We start from the raw sequence: 25,815 nt of genomic DNA on the forward strand, positions 1-25,815 counted from the left end.
GAGCTCACTAATTTCTGGAATGAAACAGTTTTTTTTTCCAAAAGTAGGTTGACAATTTCAAATAAGTAACTCTCTCTAGGCATAATTAAAAATGCTGTGCTGTCTTTCTCTGCTTCTAGCATTCCGGAGGAAATTTGGTGAGAGATTTGGTGCTTCAATTTTTCTTTATTCCTAATTTTATTTATCTGTGGTAATATATTTACCCACTTGCCTTTTATCTCTCTTTTCTTTCAAAGAAAAATGTCTAGAAAAACTTCCTAACATTTTTCCATTTCCTCACTACCCCCCTTCATTTGTTCCTCTGTGATCTATCCCCACCTCTACAACGTGCAGCAGCACTGAGCTTTCATGTGGTGACAGCTTCTTCTGTTTTAAAGATTGGAAAATGAAAATAACACTTCAAATAACAATGGCTGCGTAAATAACTATTAAACATATATATATATCATGTATAAAATATATCTTTAAATTGATACAAAATTTTTAATTATCTGCTTTTTATAAGATCTCTGCACAGAGAGGAGAAAATTAAATGACAATCTTCATAATAATCAAATAAAGAATGCACATTCTCAAGGCGTAATATTTGAGTTTCTATTATTGCACCTATCTCAGTTCTGAGATCAGAATCACTGATGAGTTTCCAATTCTCTAGATAACTTGAGAACCACAGAATATTTGTTTTTGTCTTTTAATCTTTTTAGTCACAAACATTTAATGTATTAGGCCCCAGAGACTGTATAAAGGTTAGTTGAATAATGATTTTTTTTTTTGCTGGCAATTGTTGAAAATGTAGTCATGAATAACTATCAAAAATAGTAACAATTATAAATATTGAGAAAAGAAAATGTCTTTTATGGAATGGAAAGGAGTATAAATTCTTTATAAAGAAAAAGGGAATTTAAACGATCCTTAAGCAGTTGATGAAATTTGGGCAGAAAAGAAGGAAGAGCATTTCAGGCAAGAAAGCATTGTTAGCAGAGGTAACAAGCCAGTTGCCATGTGAAATGGAGGATATGGCAAAATTTATAGTAACATTTCTACCATGGGATCTCTAAGTTTTATTTTGTAATAAATTCATGCTTTACATTATTTTAGGACTAACTTCCCAGGGAAAATTTATATGACTTTTATAGGGTGTTAGAAAACATCAGCAAATGTTTCTTCAAAGAATAGATCTATCTATTTCTAAACAAAATTTTTCATTGTCATCACTTGATTATGAGGGAAGAAAATATTAGGATAAGCTACTTTATATTCAGGTGTTCTGTTGATGTCAACATACATATATTTTTAATTTGTATCATTTAAGTGTGTTTGTTCTGTGTGTTAGAAGTCTGAAGCTTAATTATTAGTAAATTAAATAAAACAAAAACCAAGAAAAGAAGAAATGTATGACTTTTCATAGTTTTATAAACAATTACATTCCTGACAAGAGAAAGAACAACATATGTAATAAAATCTTGACCCTAAAAACTTAAAAACAATCTATCTCTATAAATTACTTTATTAAAAAGTAACAAAATACTCTAATATGCATTAAATGATATTTTCCACCAGTTCTTAAGTCATTCCTTTTTAAGAAAAGACTTACCTGTGATCTGTTAAGACACTAAGGGACCCAAGTTTGTATAGTATATCCCACTGCCTAGTAAGAATAAATGAAATTCTTGTGTCCGTAACTTGTCTCTTGTTTTATTTATTGGGAAGAATAGAGGTAGCAGAGGATTATATGGATAAAACTACTAGAAATATTCCTTCTGCTTTATATCGTTCCTTAGTGACAACCTTAAAACACTGTAAAAGGTTATTAAATTCTTTTTTTCTTTAAATCCCTGAAAATTAGAGTATCTCTTTCTTAAATCTTAAATCTTAAATGCAAATCTTAAATAGGGTAAGAATCACCAAAGATACTGACTGTAGGCCTCAGTTGGTGCCTTCTGAGACTATAGTAGAGAATTAGGTTTTATGTGCAGCCTAAATGTTTCACCCTGAGTAATAACATGCAAACTTAAAATTTTGCTCTACTTCAAAAGGCCAAAGCGTATAACATTCTCTGTGTATACATGTATGGTTATCATGTTTGTCAACTTATAGCAAAGATTACATTGGAAAAGTTTAATTCATCTGAAAAAAATTTAAATTCATAGGGCAAATGAAAATTCAAGCTCAAAAATATAGTAGGAAAAAGAAGATGAGATTTATACCTCTCATGGAAATAGCTAGTTTATGTTAGATGTTTTGTAAACTAACTTTTCCTGCATTCTATCTTCTCTGTGCATGCATTTGTGTGCACACGTGAGAACAAGAAGGAATTTGGAGATAGAAAACTCAGGGTCAAGTCTCAGTTCTGTCCTTGATGGGCTGAGTGACATCTGTATAGACTGAGTAATTGTATTTCATATGCTAGTTTAAAAATGTAACGTGTGGAGCTATATCCATCTACAGAATACAATTTTTTAAAGTAACGTAGACAGAAATATAATAATCTCCCTTTAACAGAAAATATGTACTTAGCATTACAGTTATAATTTCTCACTTCATTTAATATCGGTAGCCTTTATTCCAAAAATCTATTTTTTTTCTAAAATCCGTTATAGTGGTAGATATGAGAGGTGCTGACTGGATGGAAAGTAAACATGGGATGGACAGACCAGCCCTTTATTGCTTTGTTAGTTCAGATTAGGTTCACTCGTGAGTGACAGGAAGTACACAATAATATTGGTTTAAGAAAGATTTATTGTCCTTTCAAAAAAAATAAAACAAACCAGAAGTGAGCAGACTGAGTCTGGAATGGGAGTTTATCAATCCTTCTATCTTGTTTTGCCACCCTTAATGTGGAATTTCTTCCCTGAGATCCAAGACAGATGCTCTGATTCCAGTCATCATAGCTGCTTTTCAGCCATCAAAAAAGAGGAAGAGGCTTCTTTTGAAAGGCAGTTCCAAGAAGTTAAAGATTTCCCAGAGTCTCTGGCAGCTTTGTGGGTCCATGTGGCCAAGTTCTGACCACTAAGCTGTAAATGGAAGTGGCATGCTTAACTTCTTCCCTATAACTCAGTCTCTAACTGAAGCAAAAGGGAACTATTCTAAGTAGGAAAGGAGCATGATCAGATTGTGTTTCAGAAAGATCACTAAAGAAGCAACGTGGAGAACTTAGAAGAAATTATGTTGATGGTAGGGAGGGACATAACTGGTATCAAGGAGAGTAGTACGTAGTCAATGCAACAGGACATCCCAAAAATAGAGAGAAAGGAGCAGATGTGAGAAATAACAAAATAAAGACATGTCAGCTAATTGGACATGAGGAAAAAGAGAGAATGGTCTAGGACAACACTCATATTTATACCTTTGGTAACTGATGAACAATAGTGCCATGACAGGAATAGAACGTAAAAGAAGAGGAACACCCATGTAGAAAAGTGTCTTAAGATTAAGTCCCAGATATGTATAGTGAATGCCTATGAGATATCCAGTTAATGGAAAACTTTAGCATAGAGCGGGGAGTACAAGACCTAGGAATAGAGGAAATTGGATGACTAGAATTTGGGGGCAGGGATTTCTGATATTTTTTATACTTGAGCACAACTGGGTGTTTCATCCCATTGGGCTAAACAAACAAGCCTTGTGGCTCAGTCACCAAGCCTGGCTCAGCCTACCCTAGGCCCCATCTCATACACTGAAGCTGAACTATGGCTAACACAGCACCCTTGTCATCCATTGGGGCATGCAGAGATGGGAAAGTCTTTCCTGCCTAGGTTCATTGCTACTCAAAATGTGGTCCTTTGGCCAGCAGACTAACCATCATCTGGAAGGTTGTTAGAACTGCAGACTCTGAATTCCACCGCAGCCTTACTGAATCCGAATCTGCATTTTATCAAGCCCCATAGATGATTCATAAGCAGATTCAGGTTTGAAAAGCACTGGTTTAAGAACATCAGCTTCTAAAGGATGGGCAGAAAGAGAGACGCTGGCAAGAAAAAATAGGAGGTATAAAAAGGAGAACTAACTCAAGAGTATGTCACAGAACCTAACAGAAGAGTTTTGAACATGAAAGAATGATCAATAATATCAAATGCTATAAAAACAAAAAGAAATATGGAATATTATTAGTAGCCTTTTCAAGTGCATTTTTGGTCCAAAATACATGTACAAATATGCTGGCATAACATTAAATGGTGAGTTAAAGAAAAAGGTAAATATAGATTCCTTTTTTTCAAGAGGCTATGAGAAACAGTGGACACAATTGAGATAGGCAGCTCTTGATTCATTTGTTTAGTTTTGTTTTTAAAATGAAAGAAGATGTAAGCTTGTTTATAGCCTGGAGGAAAGAAGTCAGTGGATTAGGAAATACTTAGGAAGAGGCAAGAGGGGTATAGAAGAGAAGCGACAAGACACCGAGAAGATGAAAAAGAAGTTTTAAGGGCAATAGTTGAAGGGTAGCCTTTGAACCAGAAGAGTGTTAAGCCTTTCTCTGGGACTAGATGGAAGGTTAGAATGGATGCAGAATATGCCAGCATTAGATGTGGGGGTGTGATTTCACAATTCATCAGTTGAATGCTCAATTATCTCTTTGAAGCAGGAGGCAAGGTCATCAGCTGAGAGAGAGATAAACAATGAAACAGATGAGTTTAGGCTGATTCAACAGTTACAAAACACAGAATAGAACCAAGTCTTCATTATGTCTAGTGCTGTGCTCATAGTTCTCTGAGAGGATTCAGTCCAGCCTCACTGCAGCAGATACCCTCATCAGTCTGTGGAGGAGGAGAATGAAACTTAGAGACATGATCTTTATTCAGACCAAAATAATTTAGGTGTCAAAGCCAGAGGTAGGACCCACATCACCTAATTCAAATTAACTACTAATCTTTCCAAACGATCACTGTAATTTACACTATTCTAAAGTAGAAAGGGAAATGATCACGTCATTCTTTAAAAGGTGAAATATGACTCATTCACTTAGAATCACTGTAAGATATTTTTATTAATATTTTTATCGAAAAATATAAGAACGGGAGCCACCTTCAAAATTTTACACTTTGCTCTTATAATCCTACACAGGAACACCAAGTTTGGCAATGTCGGCCTGCATTTTACACTCCTACCTCTGAACCCTTTTCTTTTACATCTTGAAAATAACTAGCCTTTTCCTATACAGCATTGTCTCTCGAGATTTTGTTATGCTTGATTAAAAGAAAACGTATACTCTTACTGCCACAGGAAATAGCTTCTATGATCTACAGAGTTTTAAAATCCTTTTGTTTCCTTGGAAACTGTAAACATTTTGCCCAAGATAGTTTAGGCATATACAAAGAAAGAAGGTGTAAAGGAAGAAGGAAATGCAGGTGGGGCAGAGGAAGAAGAATCAGAGAGTATCAGAGAGTAATCTCAGCTGAATATTCACTGTAAGTATAATGTTAACATCAGTAATTGTATCTTGCTGACCTCTTCTCTCTCTTGTTTTTTAAAAAGGATATAGTCCAATAAAAACCTTGATGTATAGTCTCATTTTCACTAGAGGGAAATTGAATAACACCATATTCATTGCTATATTTACCTTTCCTTACCACTTCCAATTATAAACTCTCTTTTGCTTTATTGTTTGATTCCATCTTTCATTCTGTGCCATTTCTCTCTCTTTAAAGGAATGTAATGATAAGGAATGCACCACAGGAAGGAAAATGCGCAATCTGTCTTGAATATGCTTAAGTCAGAACACCTTCTATTGAAAGGTGACATTAACATAGACATTTGTAGTCACAGAAATGGGAATATACACCATAATCTGACTAAGTCAGTGTTCTGCCCTCTCAATATTATTTAGGAAAGGAAACTTAGAGTGACTCCACTTTAGTATTCTGTGTACATCTCTTTTCAGGTTCAGAGACTCCGGAGATTGGCTCTTTAAAATATCATGCTTTTATGTCCTGAATCTTATTGATTTGGGGATTTGTAAAAATTCATTTCATTAGTAGGCATTGATGCAAGCACAATTGGTTTAAAATAGAAAGTAGAGAGTTCAAAATAAAGCAGTACTACTTCTGTATTGTTTCTTTTGTAAACATCTATAACTCAGATGTATAACATCTAAAATCTCAAGTAAAAGGATGATTTCTCTATCACTCATTTCAGGGTGGTGAGATTAAGGTGTTATTTCTTATTTTTACTGTATTTTTATGATTTTTTGATACCATGCACATATATTAGATTAAAATGAAAATTATAGTTTTTTAAACAAAGTTTCTGCATATTTTAAAGGTCTAAGAAGAATTTTTCCAAGTAAGATTTAGAAGAGAAACACAATTCTTGATCAACATTTCCCTCATCGGTTTGATGTAATCACTTTGAAATTATCACTAGAAAAATGCTTCTGAAACCACACTCAGTGATTTTTTGGTAAATTAAACAGGTTGAGGTTATTTGGAATATAAGGAGCCAAACGCTTTTGAACTGAACTTCTGATGATGCACTCTAGAGAGACTCTAGAAATTTTAGCAATGTAGTTTAGTTGTGCTATTTGTTGATAATGCCAATGAGATGGGTTATGTGACAGTCGCTGCCCTCAGCCCTGAAGTTTCCTGCTAGAAGAGGAGTTTATGGCTTGTAAGTATCACATTATCAACAGTGGAAACCAGAGAATGATAAAACCAAATGGCCTAGGAGAATTCAGTAGAGGGGGATGGTTTCCTGCTCCCATAAGCAAAGAAGGGCATGTGGAAGACATGGGATTTAAGCAAAAGAATTGATAAAATTCCCTAAAGCAAACATTCTTAGGGCACATTCTGGATTTTTGAATGATTACTATCATGACTCCTAGAGTGCCCTGACCCTTTCTGACTAAAGTGAAAGTCTACTATTACAAGATTTCACCTTCCTAATTTTGAATTTGTTGATAACCCAATATTTTTATTGTTTATTGTCCAAGAACATGCTGTACACCAGAAACAGATCAAATTCTCTGATCATTTTTGGATTGAAAGAAGAAAGGTTTAGAGGCTGCAAAGTACTTTGTGCCTCCTGGGGTGTGTGTGTGTGTGTGTGTGTGTGTGTGTATGTGTGTGTGTGTTTGTGTAGTGAGTGAACAGAACTAGAAAAAGAAGGTTTCAAAAGACTCTGTAGTGATTATGGTCTGGAATAAGGCTAAGGGATAAGTCAGAGAAAAGAAAGAACATCCCTTCCCAGAAGGAAAAGAGAGGCAATAATATTTGAGAAATATTTTATAGTTCGCAATTCATTTTAAGTTTGAGCATCCTCTTTTATACTGTATACTGAAGTGTATATCTATTCTTTTCTATGAATTGCTTATTCATATCCTTTGCCCATTCTTCTGTTGAATTACTTTTTCTAAATGACTTGTTGGATTCCCTCAAATAATTCAGCTATTTATGCTGTGTTATGTATCTACTATTTAATTTGCTTGTTTAATTTGTTGTGGTGCTCTTTGTCAGGCGTAAGTTTTTAACATTGATGTATTATTTCAATGATCTGTACATTAGAGCCATACTCACTGCCACAATTTCTCTCTACTTCTCTCTTGAACTAATTCAAATTAGGCTTTCCTCTCCACCAATTCCCTAAAACTGTGCTTGTCAAAGTCGCTGTTGACATCTACCCAGCAAAATAAAATGGCTAATTCTCAGTTCTCATCTTATTCAACCAATCAGCAGCATTCAGTGATTGATAACTCCCTCCTCCTTGATATACTTAGTCTAACTGGCTTCCAGGACACCACCCTTTACTGGTTTTCCTCCTACTTCACTGGCTGTTCTTCCCAGTTCAGTCTGCTTTACTGTTTTCTTCCCTCCTCCTCCATCTCTTTTCTTTTCTATCTATACTTAACTCCCTTGGTGAACAGCTCTAGTCTCAAGGTTTTAAATACCATCTATATATCTATAACATTTTCCAAATTTGTGCTTTAAACAACAAAAAGATGTCCTTCCTCAGACTCCAGACTCACAGAACTAACTGCATACTCAGCATCTTGGATATCAAATAGACATATGAAACCAATATCCAGATTCTTGCCCTAAAACTATGCCACTCCCACTTTCCCCCATTTTGGTTAATATCAAGTCTATCCTTCCAGTTACTTAGGCCAAAAAATGTGGACTCATCTTCGACCACTCTCTTTTTCACTCTAATCTCTTTTTCACTCTAATCTCTCTTTAACAATCTAATCTGAAAATCATCCTGTCTCATACTTCAAAATACGTCTAAAGTATAATCACTTTTTATCACCTCCAACGTGACACCTTGGTCTGAGCCACCGTCACCTGGACTACGACAATAATCTAACTGGTCTCTGCCAACCATCTCAGCCACATCTCAGTCTCTATTTGACAGATCAGTCGTGGTGATTCTTTACAAACAAAAGGGAAGCTGTTACGTGTAGCTACTCAATGCCTTAAAATCTCCCATTTCACTCAAAGTAAAAGCCAAATTCCTTATAAAAGCTCTTATGTCCCTACATGACTTGGGTGTTCCATTTAATCTTTTGATCTAATTTCTCACTATTAACCCCCCTGCTAACTCTGTTCCAGTCCCATTTTGTTCTGTGAATACATCAAGCATGCTCCTGACTTAGAATCTTTCTGCTGGCTGTTCTCTCTGCCTGGAATACTCTTCCCTCAGATGCTCAGGTGGCCAACTCCCTGATCTCCTTCAACGCCTTGATGAAGCATCACCTTCTCAATGAAGCTTACCCTATCTACTCTATTTAAATTTTTAACATGTCCTACACATTCTATCACTCTGAATGTCCTTTGCTCTGCTCTAAATTTTCCTTTCTTTCAAATCATATATAACTTAATAATTTATGTTTCTTCTTTAGTATAATCCATTCTACTAGAATGTGAGCCCACTGAGATCAGGGATTGTGTTCTGTTTTGTTTGTTGCTGAATCTAAAGCCCCCATAACAATGCTTGGCGTATCGTACATTTTCAAGAAATATTTAATGAAGAAAAAAACTGAGTATAGATATTAAATAAAGCAGGTTTTCTTTTAAGGCTTTTCATTTTGTCTTGCTGTGGCAAGTTTTGAACAAATTCTTGTATATTTCTAATTTTTTACTTCAGTTTTTTTTCAAAGTAGAATTTGCATATGGATTAAAAAAATCAAGTGGTGCAGAAAGCTTTAATGCTGTTCACATCACTTCTCAGTCCCATCTTCCTTATACTTAATTTTCTTTCCTAGGAGCAATCATTTTTAAATGTCTGTATGTTTTTCTCACTATGAAGATAATTTCCATATATCTAAATAATATCCTTATATCATTATTATTTTACGTTTTGTTTTCCTCAATTTTCTAATTGTCTTCTTTTGCCTTTACTTAAATTAAATGCTTCAAAGACTCATTTTTTCCCTCACACTCTTAATCCTTCAGTTTTCTCCATGCAATATATTCCAAATGCCCCACAGCAAAATGGCCTTCCTAGATTTCTCTCTTCTTTTGATCAAAACTATATTGTTTGTTTTCGAGGCCTTCTGCATAGATCTCATCTGAGGAATCACAGTCTACTTTCCAAGTTGTATCAGCTCCTTCTAGGACTCTATTTCTTAATTTACTTCCTGATTTTTCTGCAGCGTATTTTCAATGACTTTCCCAAGAGGCCATTTATTCAGGTACATGATTCAATTCCTTGTATTTGTGGCTGCTTAATTACTTCTCATTGATTTGTATATTGGCTGTGTGAAAGATGACATGAGTGAAGCCATGTTAAGATAGACACTGAACAACCATTTCAGAGGAATAGTCTTATACATCTTGTTTTCTTTGTCTTCCAAACTGGAAAAAACCACTAACATTCCAAGAAGTCAGTAAAGACAAGAATATCCTGTTTGTAAGGACTGATGAAATTAGACTTTGCCAATGACCAAATCACTAACCAATCAACAAAGTACAAGGCTAGCCTTTTGCCTAATGATCAAATCTCAAGCCAATCTATGAAGTGCAAACCTATCCTTACCTCATCTCGCACCAATGAACTCTTTTTAAAGACAACTTACTTCATCTTCCTCCCTTTTTCCCATAAAAACTCTGAGCCCCTCTCTTGTAATTGGGACATAAATTGGGTTTCTACCTGAATCTGTGCTCCTCAAATTGCAATTCTTTGATCACAAATAAATGCTTTGCTTCTTAAACTGGTTTCTGTTTCTGTAAGTTGACAGCTGGAATACTGGGTTAAAAATACAGAATAAAAATAATTTTTACCCAGAATTTTAAAGGTTTTTTCTTGTCGTCTTATGGCATGCACAAACGCTCACTTAAAAGTCTAAAGCCCACCTGGTTTCATTCTTTTGTGTTTTCCTTTTCCTTTCAAAACCTTTCTGGATCTTCTCTTAATTTGTAATGTTTGGCAATTTTACAGTAATAAATTTAGACATTTCTCTCTATTAGTTCAAACTCCTTTGAATTCAGTGTGCTCATTTACTTTGAAAACACATTTCTGAAAATTCTCACCCCCTTCACCTATCTATTATTTCCTCTCTTTTCATCTTCCAGAACTTGTAGAAATCTCCAATTTGATATCTCCTTCTTGTTGTCTTTTAGTTAAAGTTTATACCTCTTTTTTCATTTGGTACTAGTTTAACAGATGTTGCAAGGGAGCAAAAATAAACACCCATGCTTGCTCTTGAACTATTTTAAAATATTTTATACACACATATTTAGAAATGTAATTCATCTGAAATTTGTTTATATTCATGGTATGAAATAAGAGATCAAGTTCATGTTATTATTTGCTAAAAGATTGTTGATTGTCGCAACATGATTAGTTTGAAGTGGCTGTTCCCTCTGCCTGGAATATTCTTCCCTCTGCTCCACTCAGCTCACATTTCAATTCCTCAGAATGTCTTTACTGCCATCCAACCTATATGGCCTCTCTCATTTATTTTGTGTTTCCTCACCCTGGCTAATTTCTTCTGAGAACATGAAACAATCTCTAGTTATCTTGGTTACTTATGTTTACTTGTTCACTGTCTGTTTCTTCTACCATATTGTATACTCCTTGGCCAGAGAGACTTTATTGGTATTTTCCTCTACTGCATCCAGAGTCTCATGTAACTGCTTTTTATGCATATAAATAACCAAATGAGTACAGGAATATGTGCTTTGTATGTATATGCATATCCATATACATTAATATATTAATCTATGTAAATGTGTGTATATTAATGTATATAGATTCACAATACATGTGTATGGATGTACATATATATACATACACACAAATATCTGTGTTATCTATGAAATAAAATATTGGAGAACAAATACTCTTCTTTGTCTTATCTTGGCAATCTGCTCATTTTACTCTTCCGTAAGCATTTTGAATTTTTTTGTTTGGTTTATTCTTAGATTTTAAATACTTGTTTTTGTTATTGTTTTGGGGAATTAAACATAGTTTTGCTGGAAGGCATATGAATACAGTTATTAGTGTAATTATATATGTATACAAAGCTACAGATTTAAGTTTATAACTTTAAACCTAGTTATTATAAATGCCTAATTAACAACATTGAACTTCTCAGATTAAAAAAATGAGTTATCAAATGAAATAAGAACATGAATTATGAACTTCAGAAGTCTTTGTTATAGCTTTCACCAGATCTTTTCAAGGAAGACATTTTTTCTCTGAGAGGATATATGAAGTAGCATCCAGACAAAGACTCTATGTGCTCTACTTTCCAAAGAGATAGTGATGTTCTAAATCAAATAAAGAGGTTTTTTTATTGCTCTCTGGAGCTACAGTAAACTTGAAGGAGTTGAGTCACTGTCTTTGTGAGATAGCATCACTGGGGAAACATATCCTTATGTGAACTACTCTCTTGAAGACCTTGCTTTTATGAAAATAATAATAATAATAAATTATTTGTTATTGAAAGCTTGTTGAATTCCATATCAACCTCTTCTTGGTTCAAAAAAATATATTACTTATTCCTCTAGTGACATATTTCAAGTACCCTTTATGCATTTATTCCAAAAATATTTATGTAATGTCTCCTATTTGCCAATCAATATTCCAGGTACTGGGGATACAGCAGTAAACAAGCAAAAATCCTTACCTTTATGAAGTGTCTTCTAGTAGAGGAAAATATTAAAATTTTATTTTAGATAAAAAATTTTATGGAGAAAAGTAGAGCAGAAAGAGAAGAGAGAAAATGTGAGAAAGGAAGACATTTTTAGCTAAGTGATTTAGTTAGACCTTTTGAGAAGGTGTCACTTGAAGATTTGAAGGTGATAAGGGAGCAATAAAAGTGGTTATCAAGAGAAGATTGTTTCAGGCAGAAGGAATGGCAAGTGTGATCACCTTTAGATGCCAACATACTTCTTACAAATTTTCAAAGAAAGCATCCAGTAAAATATCATTACAATTTTTTGTTTCTAAATAAAAATAACCTATTACAGTAGATAAGTTTCTCTTAGCTGTTTTAAAACCTTCTCTAATTCAACAGGTTTAAAAGTGAACACATTATGGTAACTCTCAAACCTGTTCTCCCTTTTCACTCTGTCCTGTATCAGTGAATGGTATTTCCATACATACAGTTGCTCAAGCTGGAAAACAAAGAGTCATAATATTACTTATCTACTGCTGCACAACACATTATCCTGAAATTTAGTGGCTTAAAAGAACAATAAGTATTTATTAGCCTCAAAGTTCCTGTGGGTCAGAAACTCAGGAATAGCTTGAGTACATGTTCTTGTACAGAATCTTTCACGAGGTTACTGTCAAGATGTCAGCCATGGTTGCTGTCATCTGAAGGTTTCACTGGGGTAGACAATCTATTTCAAGGTGGCTCAGTTAAATGACTGGCAAGGTGGTGAATTCTATTGGTAGAAGCTCTCAGTTTCTCCCATGTAGCTACTTGAACAGGGAAGAGTGAGTGATCCAAAAGAGCTAAGTGAAAGCAGCAATGCGTTTTATGACCTAACTACAGAATTCACAAGCCATTATCAAATTATTTTGTATAGCCGACATTCAAGAGGAGGAAAGCTAGGCTCCACTTTTGGAGGGGAGGAGGGTCAAAAAGTTTGTGTAAGTATTTTTAAAATCATCACAGTCACGCTTGAGATGTTCCTCTCGTTCACATCCAGTAACAAACGATCACTAAATTTTGTAGATTTTACTAGTTGTACATCTCTTAGATTCTTCTACTCTTCTCCAATCTCACTGTTATTAAAAGTACTAAACCTATCCTCAGCTTTCACCTTGACTCCTGGCATTGTTTCCAAATGGGGCTAAAAGGCAAAAGTCCGTGATATGATGTATAAGGCACTGCGTGATCTGGTATCTACTGCACTCTCCAGCCTCATTTGTTGTCATGTTGGCACTCTGTCTCTATTTGAGATTCACTGACATTCTTTTAGTCTCTTGTACTTCCCATGACATCACAGGTTCTAAGATATTTTCTGTTGTATCTGTCCATTCAGTCTTTTCCTGACTGAAATTTTGGACTACTGCTTCAGCAGCTCCTCCTCCTAAAAAATTTCGCTGAGTTCTACACAAATTAATAAACTTCTTTGGAATTGTTTAAAATCTCGCTAGAATACAAAAAGTGAAAACAAATTGTTGAACAGAAGACGATATAAAACCAAAATTGCTTTAAATATTTATTCATTAGTTGACTTCTGAAGACTGAATGCCCTGAATGAGAAGTTATTTAAGGAAGAGCAAAGAACAGGCATGTCAATTAAGGCTCCTAAAGCTATACGTTTGCAATGTGGTTTTGAACCTCCCTTGCTAAGTAAGGTGGCTTCAGCCTTGAGTTGAATCTGTGAACTGGGAGGATGGGTCAATCCGATGTTTTTCTGTTATGGTGCTCAGTCTTTTCTGAGGTTTGTCTATATTTTCCATACTTGAGTTCCATGAGATACTACTATAACCATCCAGGCCCTTTTACATAAATTAGCATGAGTGAATTTCTCTTTGCTTCAATTAAAAATATCCCTTACCAAAAGAATTACAGTTTAAAGTGAAAAATTCAAACACTGGCATAAGAACTTGGCATTTTTCAAAACATATGTGTAGATTCTGTCATTTGTTTTACTAAATTTATCTGTGATAAATACATGCCACTTTGATTCTCCATTTTTATACTGGAAAAAGAAAATCCAAGTTTTCGAGAGCGAAACATCTATGTTAATGACAAAACTGTTAATGACAAAACTGGACCAAAACATAGCCTACTGGCTTTCCATATGGAGCCTGAACCATTGTATCATGATGACTTCCATAATTATCTTGTTCACTCGACACATAATAGGAACTTTTAAGTATATTCTAAGTAATTTTCAATGTATCTGAAACACTATTAGTTTTCTTTAAAATAAGTCATTAAGAAGCTACAAATCAGTGACTTAATTAGCTGTGTTAGAACCTTTTAGTTCTTTCAGTTGAATAAGGTGATGCCAAAACTATAAAAAAGTAAACTATTACCCATGAAAATAGTTTTCATAGAAGTTATAATAGAAGTTTTCATATAAATTATAAAAATTGCCATGAATTTTAAGCACAGTGGTTTGAAAGTGTAAAAATGAGTGATTTTATGATAAAAATAAATTTTATAGACAAAAAATTTATAAAGATTAGACTTAAGCAACCTCAAATGACTATACCATCTAATCCTTTGTCATCTACTTTTGCTATTAAGTGGAATCCTCCTTCCCCACCCCATTCCCTGCTTATAACCCTTCACATACAGCCATGCAAACAATATGTAATTTATTACTGGCAACTAGCAAGCACTGAGCACAGACATTCCTAATAAGCACTAATATATATAAGCACTGAATGTAGATACCGCTGCAATATCAGGCCTAGTTAAATAGGCACCCATGACCTTCCAATTTAAAACTCTCCAGTTCCACCATTAAATGACCATTTTAGACATATAACTTTGATGATTTAAGTTTCTCTTTCAGATTTCTATATCTTAATTTTTTCCGATTGATAAATATTTATTCTATGATCTTCACTAACTATTCATTAGCATCACTCCTAACTTGGGTAGAAAGATAGAAGGAGACAAAGGTTGGACCCTCTCTAATCTTAAACATATACTCCAAGTATGATTATTGCTAGACTTGGAGAATCATATCTCCATCATTATATTTAGTTAATTTATTTAAAAAATATTTATTCAGTTAGTTACTCTGGATGCTCTGAAATACTGATGGGGCTATTACAACAAATGGAACCCTCATGAGTTTTGCTTGAATAGTAGATCTTACAAAGTAGGAGACAGACATTGATTGATTAACCCTAATAAAAAATGACAATTGCAATTGTAACAAGTGCTACTCGTGACGGACACAAATTTGAGAAATATTTTAGTAGAATTTTTATGAAATCAGAAAGAATAGCTAGGGCTTCCTGAGTAAAGGATGCTTAAACCTAGATCATAAGGAGAAGTAGAAGTTAATTAGATGAATAAAGGACCAACGAGCATTCCAAGCAAAGAGAATGTCTAGTGGTAAGTGGTACCAGAGGAGTTGAAGAGGACATGGTGAGATGTGGTTGGATTATAGATAAAATTAGAAGGTAGAGGCAACCAGATAGATATGATATGTGAAATAAAAAGAGAAGTCAAGGATTATCAAAGATTTTCATCCTGAGAACTGGAAAGATGTAATTGCCATTAACGAAATTTGAAAATAATGGAGAAGGAGCAAGTTTGTATGGGAATAATAGGAGTTTTATTTGGACATAAGTTTCAGGTATTCAAATGGAGATGTCAAGTAGGCAGTTGGACCTAACTGTTTATAGTGCAGGAAGAATTCATGACTGGAGATATAATATTAAAGTGTTCAATTTACTCTATACCATATTTAAAGCCATGAGATCAGATGAGATCACCATGGGAGAAACCGTAGTTAGAGGAAAGGATCAATAATTAAGAAAAAGCACTCCAACATTTAGAGGTCAAGGTGATAAAGAGGAACCACCAATTAAGATTCAAAAGTAAACGGAGGATAAAAAGTGAGAGAAAACAGGTTACAGAAGACCAGGTGAAATAAGTATTACAAAATTTGGGGGGGATCAACTGTTTTTTCATGCTATTCATGTAAGATGGGTAATACTAATTAACCCTTGGATTTGACAATGTGGTAGATATTAGGACCTTGACAAAAGCATTGTATTGATGGAGTAGTGAAGGAGGCTGGTGTGGGTTCAAGAGAAAATATAAAGAAAAGAATTAAACACACAGAGTATAAGTAATTATTTCACACTATTTCACTTTATGGAGAAAGAAGAAATGGACAGGTAGCTGAAATGAGTAGTGAGGTGAAAAGAGGTTTTGTTGTGTCTTGTTTTAATAAGAGAAATAATAGCATGGTTAGTATGATGATTAGAACGAGCCCATAGAGAAAGTATTGTTGATGGAAGAGACAAGGCTAGATGATATTCTTAAGTAGGTAAGTAGATGGGATCTAGTGCACATTCAGGGAAGTTGGCCTATGCTGGTGGCAAAGACAGCTAGCTCAGCCACAGTAATAGGAGTGAAGGCAGGATCATATGACTTCTAATGCTGGTAGAAGGAAAGATCAGGCAGTGGGAGATTAAGATCTTTTGGCTTATTCTATTCCCTAGAGGAATGAGAGTAGGGAATTAGGTATTAAAGATTTGAGACAAAAGGTAAGTGTGAAATAGTGATCTAGAAAATTGGGAGAATAAATGGAATCAGGAAGTGTACTATGATTGAAAGAAAGTCTTAAGAACCTACTTGAATGGTGACTATAGTTAACAATACTGTATTATATATTTAAAAGTTGCTAAGAGAGTAGACCTTATATGTTCTCACCACACACACACACTCACACACAAAGAATCCACTTGAGAGTCTGGACCATAAATTGAAAGTGAGACAGAAAGCCTACTGTATAAATCAGCAAAACTTCAATTTCCTGAATTATTAACCAGTGTGTCCCATTGAGTTGTGTCTATTAATCACATAAATTAAATAATTATCAGAAAACAGTCAACATTAAACTTTTATAATTTAGAATCCATAAAAATTCAATGAAATTGCTTTGATATCAATTGCACTTATGGTTTTTCTCCTTGTGTTTATTTTTTGTCAGGTTTGCTATGATTTATCAAGAAGATTTTAATAAAACTATTTCTTGAAATTTGTAATACTTATTGATTCTGCAGCTATATATCCTTAGTTTTAGAATATTCTCAGCAATTCACTCTTCACATTTTGCTTTTGTTCCAATCTCTTATCTTCACATTCTGGCTTTCCAGTTTCACAGATATTAATCTTTTTCACTGTATGTTTTTTACTGTCTGTTCTCTATTTTGCATTTTATTGTCTTCTCATGTCTCCTCTGTACATTATTCTTTGCTCAGGAAAATTTGACCTGAGCTATCACCTGTTGCCAAGCCTCCTCTTGTTTTTGCTTGAGGAAGGTTAGCCCTGAGTCAAGACCTGTGACAATCTTCCTCCAGTTTATTTGTGGATAGCCACCTCAGCACAGCTGATGAGTGGTGTAGGTCTGTGCCCAGGATCTAGACCTGAAAATCTGGGCCACTGAAATGGAGAGTGCCAAACTTAATCACTACACCACAGGGCTGGCCTCTCCTCTGTACATTTTCTAATGATCTATCTTCCAAATCACTAATTCTTCCCTCAGCTGTTCCTAATCAAAGACAGCTGAGTTCTTAATTTTATTTATTTTATTTTTGGATAAGAAAATTTCCATTTGCTTCTTATTTTTAATTAAATTTCCCTGCCGAAATTATCAATCTTGTTTTTTAGCTGTTTAAACATATAAAACACTAGTCATTTAAAGTTAGAGTGACGAATCCATCATTTGAATCATTTGTGTCTATTTCTTATTCCATGTTTATCTTGTAGTTTTTTTCTCTTCTACTTCTTTTTTTGTCTTTTCTACTTTTTTTATTGCATTCCAGTATTGTACGCAGAAAATTAGAATGATTTGAGGGTTAGAGTGATATTTTATTCTTTCTCCAAAAATGATTTAGGTTTGGTTTTATTAGAAAGCTAGGTTGCTGGCAATCTGTGATTATTATGTTCTGGTTTTGGAAATTGAGATGATTCCAAGCTATGCTTAGCTTTTTGCTAAGGTTTCTATGTTTCTGGTTTAGTTTTACTCAAAAGTTGTAATTCTCTGAGATTTCAAACCTCCAACTTACAGGAGTTCACCCTTTTGGTGAGTCCTGGAATACAACTTTTGTCCCTCTACATCCATGAAGCTTTCAAAACTTTTACACAAATTGTTAACCATTCAGCTACCCCTCAGCTGAGTTCCCCTAACAGGAAATGAACCCCTAAACGCTTGGCACACTTTTGTGAGTTTATTTATTCTTAGGTCTTAGCCACATGATTTTTCATTGTGCTTTCAGCTCTCCAATGCACAGATTTTTTTTAAACTATGTATAGTTGTTTTCAGTGGACAGTTTGATTTGATTTAAAATATTAGTTTATACATTTAATATCTGAGTGGCCTGGCAAAAAACCTCTCTATACTTTGGTTTCTTCATCTGTAAAACATAGTAATCAGATCTAATTAACAAGGTTGTTATAAGAATTAAATGGTATTATGTATATGAATCTAGTGCCCAACAAATCAAGAAGCAATTACCATTTCTATTGTTAAGCAAATTAAAATAGTCCAGGCCTCACCAAAGTTCAGGTAGAAATGATAAACATATTTTGCTGGCACATGGCTCACAGGGGCAAGAATCAAGATCCCAGTACCCTGTTAACTTTTAGTTATTTCTCTGAGTTTCCAGAGGTGTTCAAGAACCGTCCTTTTATATTCTTCCACTTTGTCCATGTTTTTTAAATAATTAATATCAAACAATCAATTTAAAGCCTGCTTCACTATTAGTGTCTTCGTGGCAAACAGTGATTCCTTTTCTAAAGCAGTATGCTTTAAAATTGTTAAAATCAAAAACAAGTGGAGACCAATCTTGAAAGTTCCCTGATCAGACAGAACCAATTTTGTCATACAAACCAAGTTTAGTTTAGCTTTTTTTGCAAGACTGACTTGACCTTGGCCATTTCTTGCTAATGCCACTGGAAATTATAAGCAAAATTTGACCTATTTCCCAAGTGGATATGAGGCAACCTCTGAAAATTCTAATATTATAACTAATCACCATGAAGAATAAACAGCCACTGCTTTATCACTGTATAAGCTGCTTATAACAATGTTCCCCTGAGGCTCATTCTGTGTTTTGGTTTGAGTGCTTCCTTTTTGCAGACTGTCTTTTTGACGTGTGCAAAGTAAACTTTTACTAATTACTGCTTGAATGATTCATTGGTTTTACTTTGGCTATTTCTAAACCTTTGACAGTATGGAATGCTCAAAACTTCACATATTCCCAGACAACCCAGTTTTTCTTTCGTTCTCCTATAAAGAGACTGAAGCCACAAAAAAATGGGAAGAACGCTCATCTCTTCTGATCTGTGACTTACTTTTCAAACTGGGGCTAGAAATATCAATTGCTTATATTCCTACAATTCAGAAAGTTTCAAATAATAATAACTAAAAATTTTTTTACAAGGAATTGTAACCCTACAGGATTGATTCATGGAGCTATAGAATACATAGTAAACTGTCTGTCTCCATCATATCCCAAAGTTTCTCTGCCTCAGGAGTCAGAGCACTGGTTTGTTCCCCACAAGTCACTCTTCCTTCTGTGCAAATCAACTCACGAAAATAGATGCGTGGAGGTTTGTGGCCCCATGTGCTGAGACTTGTCTCAAACCCACATGATGTTTCCCAGCTACAACTTTCATATTTTCTCTCAATTTTAAGGTGCATATAGCATAGGAAAATAGGTATTGATAATTATATTAAAATTCAACTTGAAGGCATTTATATTTAGTGGTTGTTTCTGTCCTCCAAAAATGGATATATTTACCTTCTTGTCTCATTGAATAGGATGGGAGGGGAGGGGGGGAGAGGGGAACAGACTTACATTTTTGATAAATGCTGTTGTTTGATTTCAATGCTTAAGTGAATAGGTTTCTACCAGTCTCTCAGAAGTTGAAGTCTCTGAACTTTTAAGTATCATGTCTTTATAAAAATAAGAATATATGAAATACTTAAGTGAAAAACATGTTCATTGATGTATGAGCCTGTATACAGTTTCCAAGAATAGTTAATAGTAAGTTCAGTACTTGGTATAACATAAAAAAGAAGAGCTAACTGTGGGAGGCAGGGAAATTAACACAGATTTTGAATTTTTATAAATAAAAGTCTTCTGAAAATTTCAAAGCTGCTTCTTTGAAAAGTACTGATCATGAGTAATTTGCTAACAACCTTCGTAACTTGCTATAAATATGACAGTTTTGCTGAAGCTGGGAAGTGTAGACAAGAAAAAATAGACTTCATAATAAACAAAATTTCTTATCCAAAATCCATTCTAAATTAATCTTAGATTTCTTCTCACTGCCTCCTCCTACCATGAATTTTAACAACTTAAAAAAAATGTTTGTGAATATGTATTTACAGATGATGTTGACTACTCAAAATTAGAGTAAGATTCAGATTGGTCTTATGGAGCCTCAAACTATGTATTTATTACTATAAGCTCTCTTCAGTGACTACAGTTCTCTGAAAACAGTTTACTGGTATTCACATGGTGCCAGTCTCAGATATTACTCTCACAGGAAGAAAGTTCTAGGAGAAATATACCAGAGCAAGAGTTGTAGGTGACAGGAAGTCTTCCCATATGCACAGCCTTCACCCCTTCAGAAAAGGAAAGGATAGACCATGTAGAAGTGCTTTTTAGCCAATTACTTAATGTAGTTTTGCTGACAATAATTCCCTTTGAGTCAAAATTGTGAATCTTTAGAAATAAAATTAATTGTCCATAAGCAGTTGAATGGTTCTTGTGTCATTGAAGGGACAAAATTAGTAAAAAAAATTTGGAATATTTCTCTGCTCAGAATTTTCTCATTTTTTTATAGCATCGATCTACAGAGCTTGGTTGCGAATTCCTGTTATAAAACATAAAGATTTTGTTTATAACTGTAGAAAGAAGGGAGCCAGGCAATCTTTTGCTTCTTTGTAATCTCACTTTCCAGCTCCTGATCACTGATACTTCTCAAGGATTCTCTGAAGACCCCAGCTGGGTCCAGACAGAGTAATATACTGAACAGTGAATACTTTAAGGGTTCAAATTTGTGTTCTATATACTTTACTATTCTCAGTACAGTGCTTCGCACCTAATAAATTATATGAAAGCCTTTCTCTTTCTACACATTCTTGTTTAGAGGATGAATGAGATGTTTGCCTATCTTGAAGCATGAGGATATATACCACTTCCTGTTGTATTAGTGCCCTGTGTCTGCTGTAATAAATTACTACAACGTTGGTGGCTTAAAACAACCGAAATTTATTATCTCACAGTTCTGGAGGCCAGAAGTCTGAAACCAGTTCCCTGGGCCCAAAACAAGGTTTGTGTAGGACCACACTAAGCTCTAAAGGTTCTAGGGGAGAATTTGTTCCTTCCTCTTCCAGCCTATGTTGACTCTGGCATTCCCTGGCTGTGGCCACATCACTCTAATCTCTGCCTCTATGGCCACATTGCCTTCCCTCTTCTGTCTGTAATCAAATATACTCTTGCTCTCTCTTATAAGGATGCATGCCATTGTATGTAGGGCTGACCTGGATAATCTGTGATAATCTCCCCCTTGCAGTGCAAAATGTGAGGGATTGCCAGCTAACCATACCTAGTTATCTATTATCTTTTAAAAGGTGAGGGGCAGAGTATTATTGGTTCAGATACAAGTAAGTTGGTTTATTCATTTATAGGAAAATGTAGATGTTTCTTTTCTCTTTTTTCCTGAGGAAGATTCACCCTGAGCTAATGTCTGTGCCAATCTTCCTCTATTTTGTAGGTGGGTCACCACCACAATACAGCCACTGACAAGTGGTGTAGGTGCATGCCCACGCCGCCAAAATGGAGCACGCTGAACTTAACTGATGGACTCCAAGGCCAGCCCTGTTGTTATTTTCTAACAACTGGAAGGAAGGATTTTGCAAAAGAAATAAAAGGAATGGTTAAGAAGCAGCAATATGTAGCTATGAGAGCTCTGACAATGTCTTTCTGCCCTCTTTATGTTTGGGCCATGGAAAATGAGTAAATGTTACTTAAGAGGACAGGTAAAAGTTACTTAAAACCAGATGGGAGAGGAAAGTTCTAGAGTTTTTGAGAAGGTAGTGAGTTTCTTCTTTTTTTATTTTCATGATGGTGATGATGATTATTACATTAGAATAAACTTTCCAGAGATCACAATGACGGGGACTCAACTGATCAGTGATAATCAGAGATAAAGGGTAACAAAGTAATATGGAACCAACAAAATAGAGAAAGGAGAAACTTCTGTTTAGCGAGAAAGATAAGGGTGAGAGTCATTGGGAAGATAAGTGACTTAAAATGTCCAGAACTAGATAGAGCCTCTAGAACAGGGCAAGAGTAATAGGGGCTGTTAGTTGTGATATTATGCTTTCAGAAGTGTCATTCTCACAATTATCATTGATACTGGATTTTAAAATGTCTCTATGAGTCCTTGAATATATATGCATGGTAGATAATTTAATGGTGACAGTGTTAAGGCCCATTTTCGCTATTTATTAGAAACTCTGGCAGGAGGAATTTCATAACTTGATACTGCTAAGGTCAAGCGGTGACCACAAAGGTTGAGGGTTTGTCAATGCCCTTAGTTGAGTGACAGAGCTGGGAAGATGTGATGATTGACAATCTCCAGGAAGTAACATCAGTTTTGATATATCAGTTTCAAAGACATGCGTACTCAGAAAGTCTGCTTCACTTCCCTGAGAAAAGCTCTGTGGATGAAAAGAATCATTTGATATTACCAAGCAGGTCTTCTGTGGACCAACCTACCTAAACGAGGGACTGGACAGGGATGCAGGTACACTTATGGGCTTCTAGGATGAGCAGCTGCATAAAACAGAAAATATTTGAATGAAAAAAATACAATAACACTTTACCTTCCCTGGACACAGTTTCTCAGCAAATAATGTCCAGATGCACAGAGCACGTTTACGGTAATTTCTCAATCTTGATGCACAAATTATAGATCTGAGCAAAATGTCCTGTAGATGAATGACAAAGTGAGAGTAGAATGAATTTATCTGGGTATGTTGCTAATATAGGAAGCGCTCCAGTTGAAGAAATGAACTCCAAATGAAGAAATGTTTTTATCTATTGGATGGAAGTTTTATTACTGTTAAGAAAAATTCACAAAACCTGAAAGGTCATATTTTTCCTTCAATAAAAACAATAAGAATCGTGTTTCACAGCTATATTTTCATATTTTCTTATGCCTGAATCACTAAAGGATACTTTTTTGCTAAAATTTGCAATTAGAAACCAAGTTTGGGTAAATACAAACTTTGAAAGCCCAATAATTTGGATGTGGCTTTGTTTCCACACTTAACACAAAATAATGTCACCTCTGACCCCCGGGCTGAATACTTGAAGACTTATAAATAGAACTGTAAATCTACAAAAATCTAACTGTTATTACGATAATATTCACTGTATAGCATATAAAGCTTTTCTTTGTATTTTCAAAGGTATTTTTGCTTAGCATTTTTATCTTATATTTGTAGGCAACAATTGTCAGGAAGACTTTTTTTGGTAAAATCTGTATCTTTTTCTCATTTATAGTTTGGTTGCCACAAAAGAAACAGATAGTGCAAGATCTCGAAGTGCTCCAATGTCACCTTCTGACTTTCTGGATAAATTAATGGGGAGGACATCGGGGTATGACGCAAGAATCAGACCCAATTTTAAAGGTAATTGTTTTGCTAACTACTATATATGAAATGTGTTTTAAATATGATTAAACAAGATAAATTTTCAAATTGATTCCACCAAAAATTCTAACACTTATTTCCAACAATCTTCCAAGTATTGTACTAGACAAAGATCCATCTTGAAAGAAGAAATTTATTCTCATGTTAATAGCGATCATAATTTGTTTTCTTTGGACCAATAATGTTTTTTTCACCTTCTCTAATTGTTATAAAACTTATGGTCGTGGCGGTTCATTTTAGGAAATTATTCATTTAGGAAATAAAATTTAGTGTATATTCTCACTAACTGGAATAGAAGTTGTTTTAGAGTTAGTAATAAACCTTCCCACATTTTAAATTCCCCTCAGCAGGACTCTGTATTGTGGAGAATGAAACAGCTGTTGAATTTATGCATTGAAGAAGGGTCTGGATAACTAAGAGCCACTGATAACATTTAAGAAATTTTCCTACCTCCCAAATCTTTTACCTGAATTTACAGGAAAGTAATTATCAACTTAAAAGTACTCCTTTTTTGTTCTTCTATTCAGTATAGTGATAATCAACGTATTTAGACAAGTGGTATGTAGATTATCCAAAACCATAATACGTCCTGTAATTTAATCTAGGATAAAAGATTAGAAAGCTACTTCCATGCCCCTACTTATTTAATATCTCTTAAATATTATTTTAGTCAATAAAAAAGTAATCTAAGAGGCCCACCTGGTGATGCAGTGCTTAAATTCTCATACTCCGCTTCAGCGGCCCCAGGGTTGGCTGTTTCCCGTCCTGGAGGCAGACCTACCCATGGCTTATCAAGCCATGCTGTGGCAGGCGTCCCGCATGTAAAACAGAGGAAGATGGGATGGGCACGGATGTTAGCTCAGGGCCAATCTTTGCCAGCAAAAAGACGAGGATTGCCTGTGGCTGTTAGCTCAGGGCTAATCTTCCTTGGAAAAAATAAAAGTAATCTAAGTTATGTCAATTCACACCTTTTCCATGGGATTCAGTTAAGCTATTTTCATTCTTAAAGGTGAAAACAAAAACAATGTAGTCTACAATAATTTTTTTCCTGATTTTGTTTTTATGAGACTAAAAAGAAAGGATTGCTTAACAATGGTGTAAGAATTAATTTTCGAGGACTAATAAATAACAAGAATGAGTAGCAGGAGAAAAAGATAGGAGTAAAATTTTTTGATAAGTTGTGAGTAGAAAACAATGAATTACTTCAATTTTAAAATGAGTTTAACACTTAAATTGTGGATTGCATTTCTTGATTTGTTTTTAAGCATTTTGACAAAAAATATTTTTAACCACACAGGAGAAAAACACAGAATGTAAACTGTGAGAAAATAATACAGCTTAAAAGACGTCATACACAAATGAAAACGAGAAATTTCAGCATTAGGAGAATCTTTTACAAATTGAGGGAAAGCAATATCACTACATTAGGTCGAGAAGTGATTTTGAATGGACCTTGAAAAATAAGCAGTCGTCATGTGAGTAAACCACAAGAAACGTGATGGGTAATAAGTGGATTCATCGTGGTGACTCTAAATTCTGTGGTTCAGAAGTATTTCTTTGTTTTCACCAAAAGTTAAAGTGGGAAATGTATTCTGTTTTCAAATGTCTGTGAATATGCCGCAGACAACAGATATCTTAATAAAAATACAGCTACTAACTACACAACAGTGGTCTCAATGCCTTGTCTGTTGTCTTAGAAAGTTTACTTTTATTTTCTTATTTCAATCATTTAACAGATAAATGAAACTTTAAACCATCTTAAGTGTGATTAATTATTACTGTTTATTTGCGAGGCCAGGAAAGGACTCCAAGGATTTGACCTTGCTTGAAATATGTACTGATTCTTCCTTTTTTCTTTTCTTGGTGAGGAAGTTTGGCCCTGAGCTAACATCTGTTGCCAATCTTCCTCTTTTTTTGTTTTCTCACCAAAGCCCCCAGGACATAGTTGTATATACTAGTTTAGGTCATGCTAGTTCTTCTATGTGGGACGCCACCC

The 25,815-nt window shown here is 34.7% G+C and overlaps 1 protein-coding gene and 1 long non-coding RNA gene across 3 annotated transcripts in view; one reads left to right on the forward strand and one right to left on the reverse strand.

Moving 5' to 3' along the window:
- LOC139081590 (uncharacterized) overlaps nucleotides 1-24,647 on the reverse strand; it is an 83,337-nt gene extending 58,690 nt beyond the window's left edge. Inside the window, exons 1-2 of the long non-coding RNA XR_011536719.1 lie at nucleotides 24,519-24,647; nucleotides 22,989-23,093 (exon numbers count right to left, since the gene is read on the reverse strand). This is a non-coding gene — a long non-coding RNA (uncharacterized lncRNA). The remainder of the gene's footprint in view (nucleotides 1-22,988; nucleotides 23,094-24,518) is intronic.
- The window catches only part of GLRA3 (glycine receptor alpha 3), a 184,555-nt gene that overhangs the window by 9,124 nt on the left and 149,616 nt on the right, over nucleotides 1-25,815 (forward strand). For both annotated transcript variants that reach the window (XM_008536471.2, XM_008536472.2), the window contains exon 2: nucleotides 23,671-23,798. In XM_008536471.2, coding sequence (XP_008534693.1) covers nucleotides 23,671-23,798 — 128 coding nt within the window. The remainder of the gene's footprint in view (nucleotides 1-23,670; nucleotides 23,799-25,815) is intronic.

Source organism: Equus przewalskii, chromosome 2 (assembly GCF_037783145.1).
Source record: "Equus przewalskii isolate Varuska chromosome 2, EquPr2, whole genome shotgun sequence".
Lineage (NCBI taxonomy): Eukaryota > Metazoa > Chordata > Mammalia > Perissodactyla > Equidae > Equus > Equus przewalskii.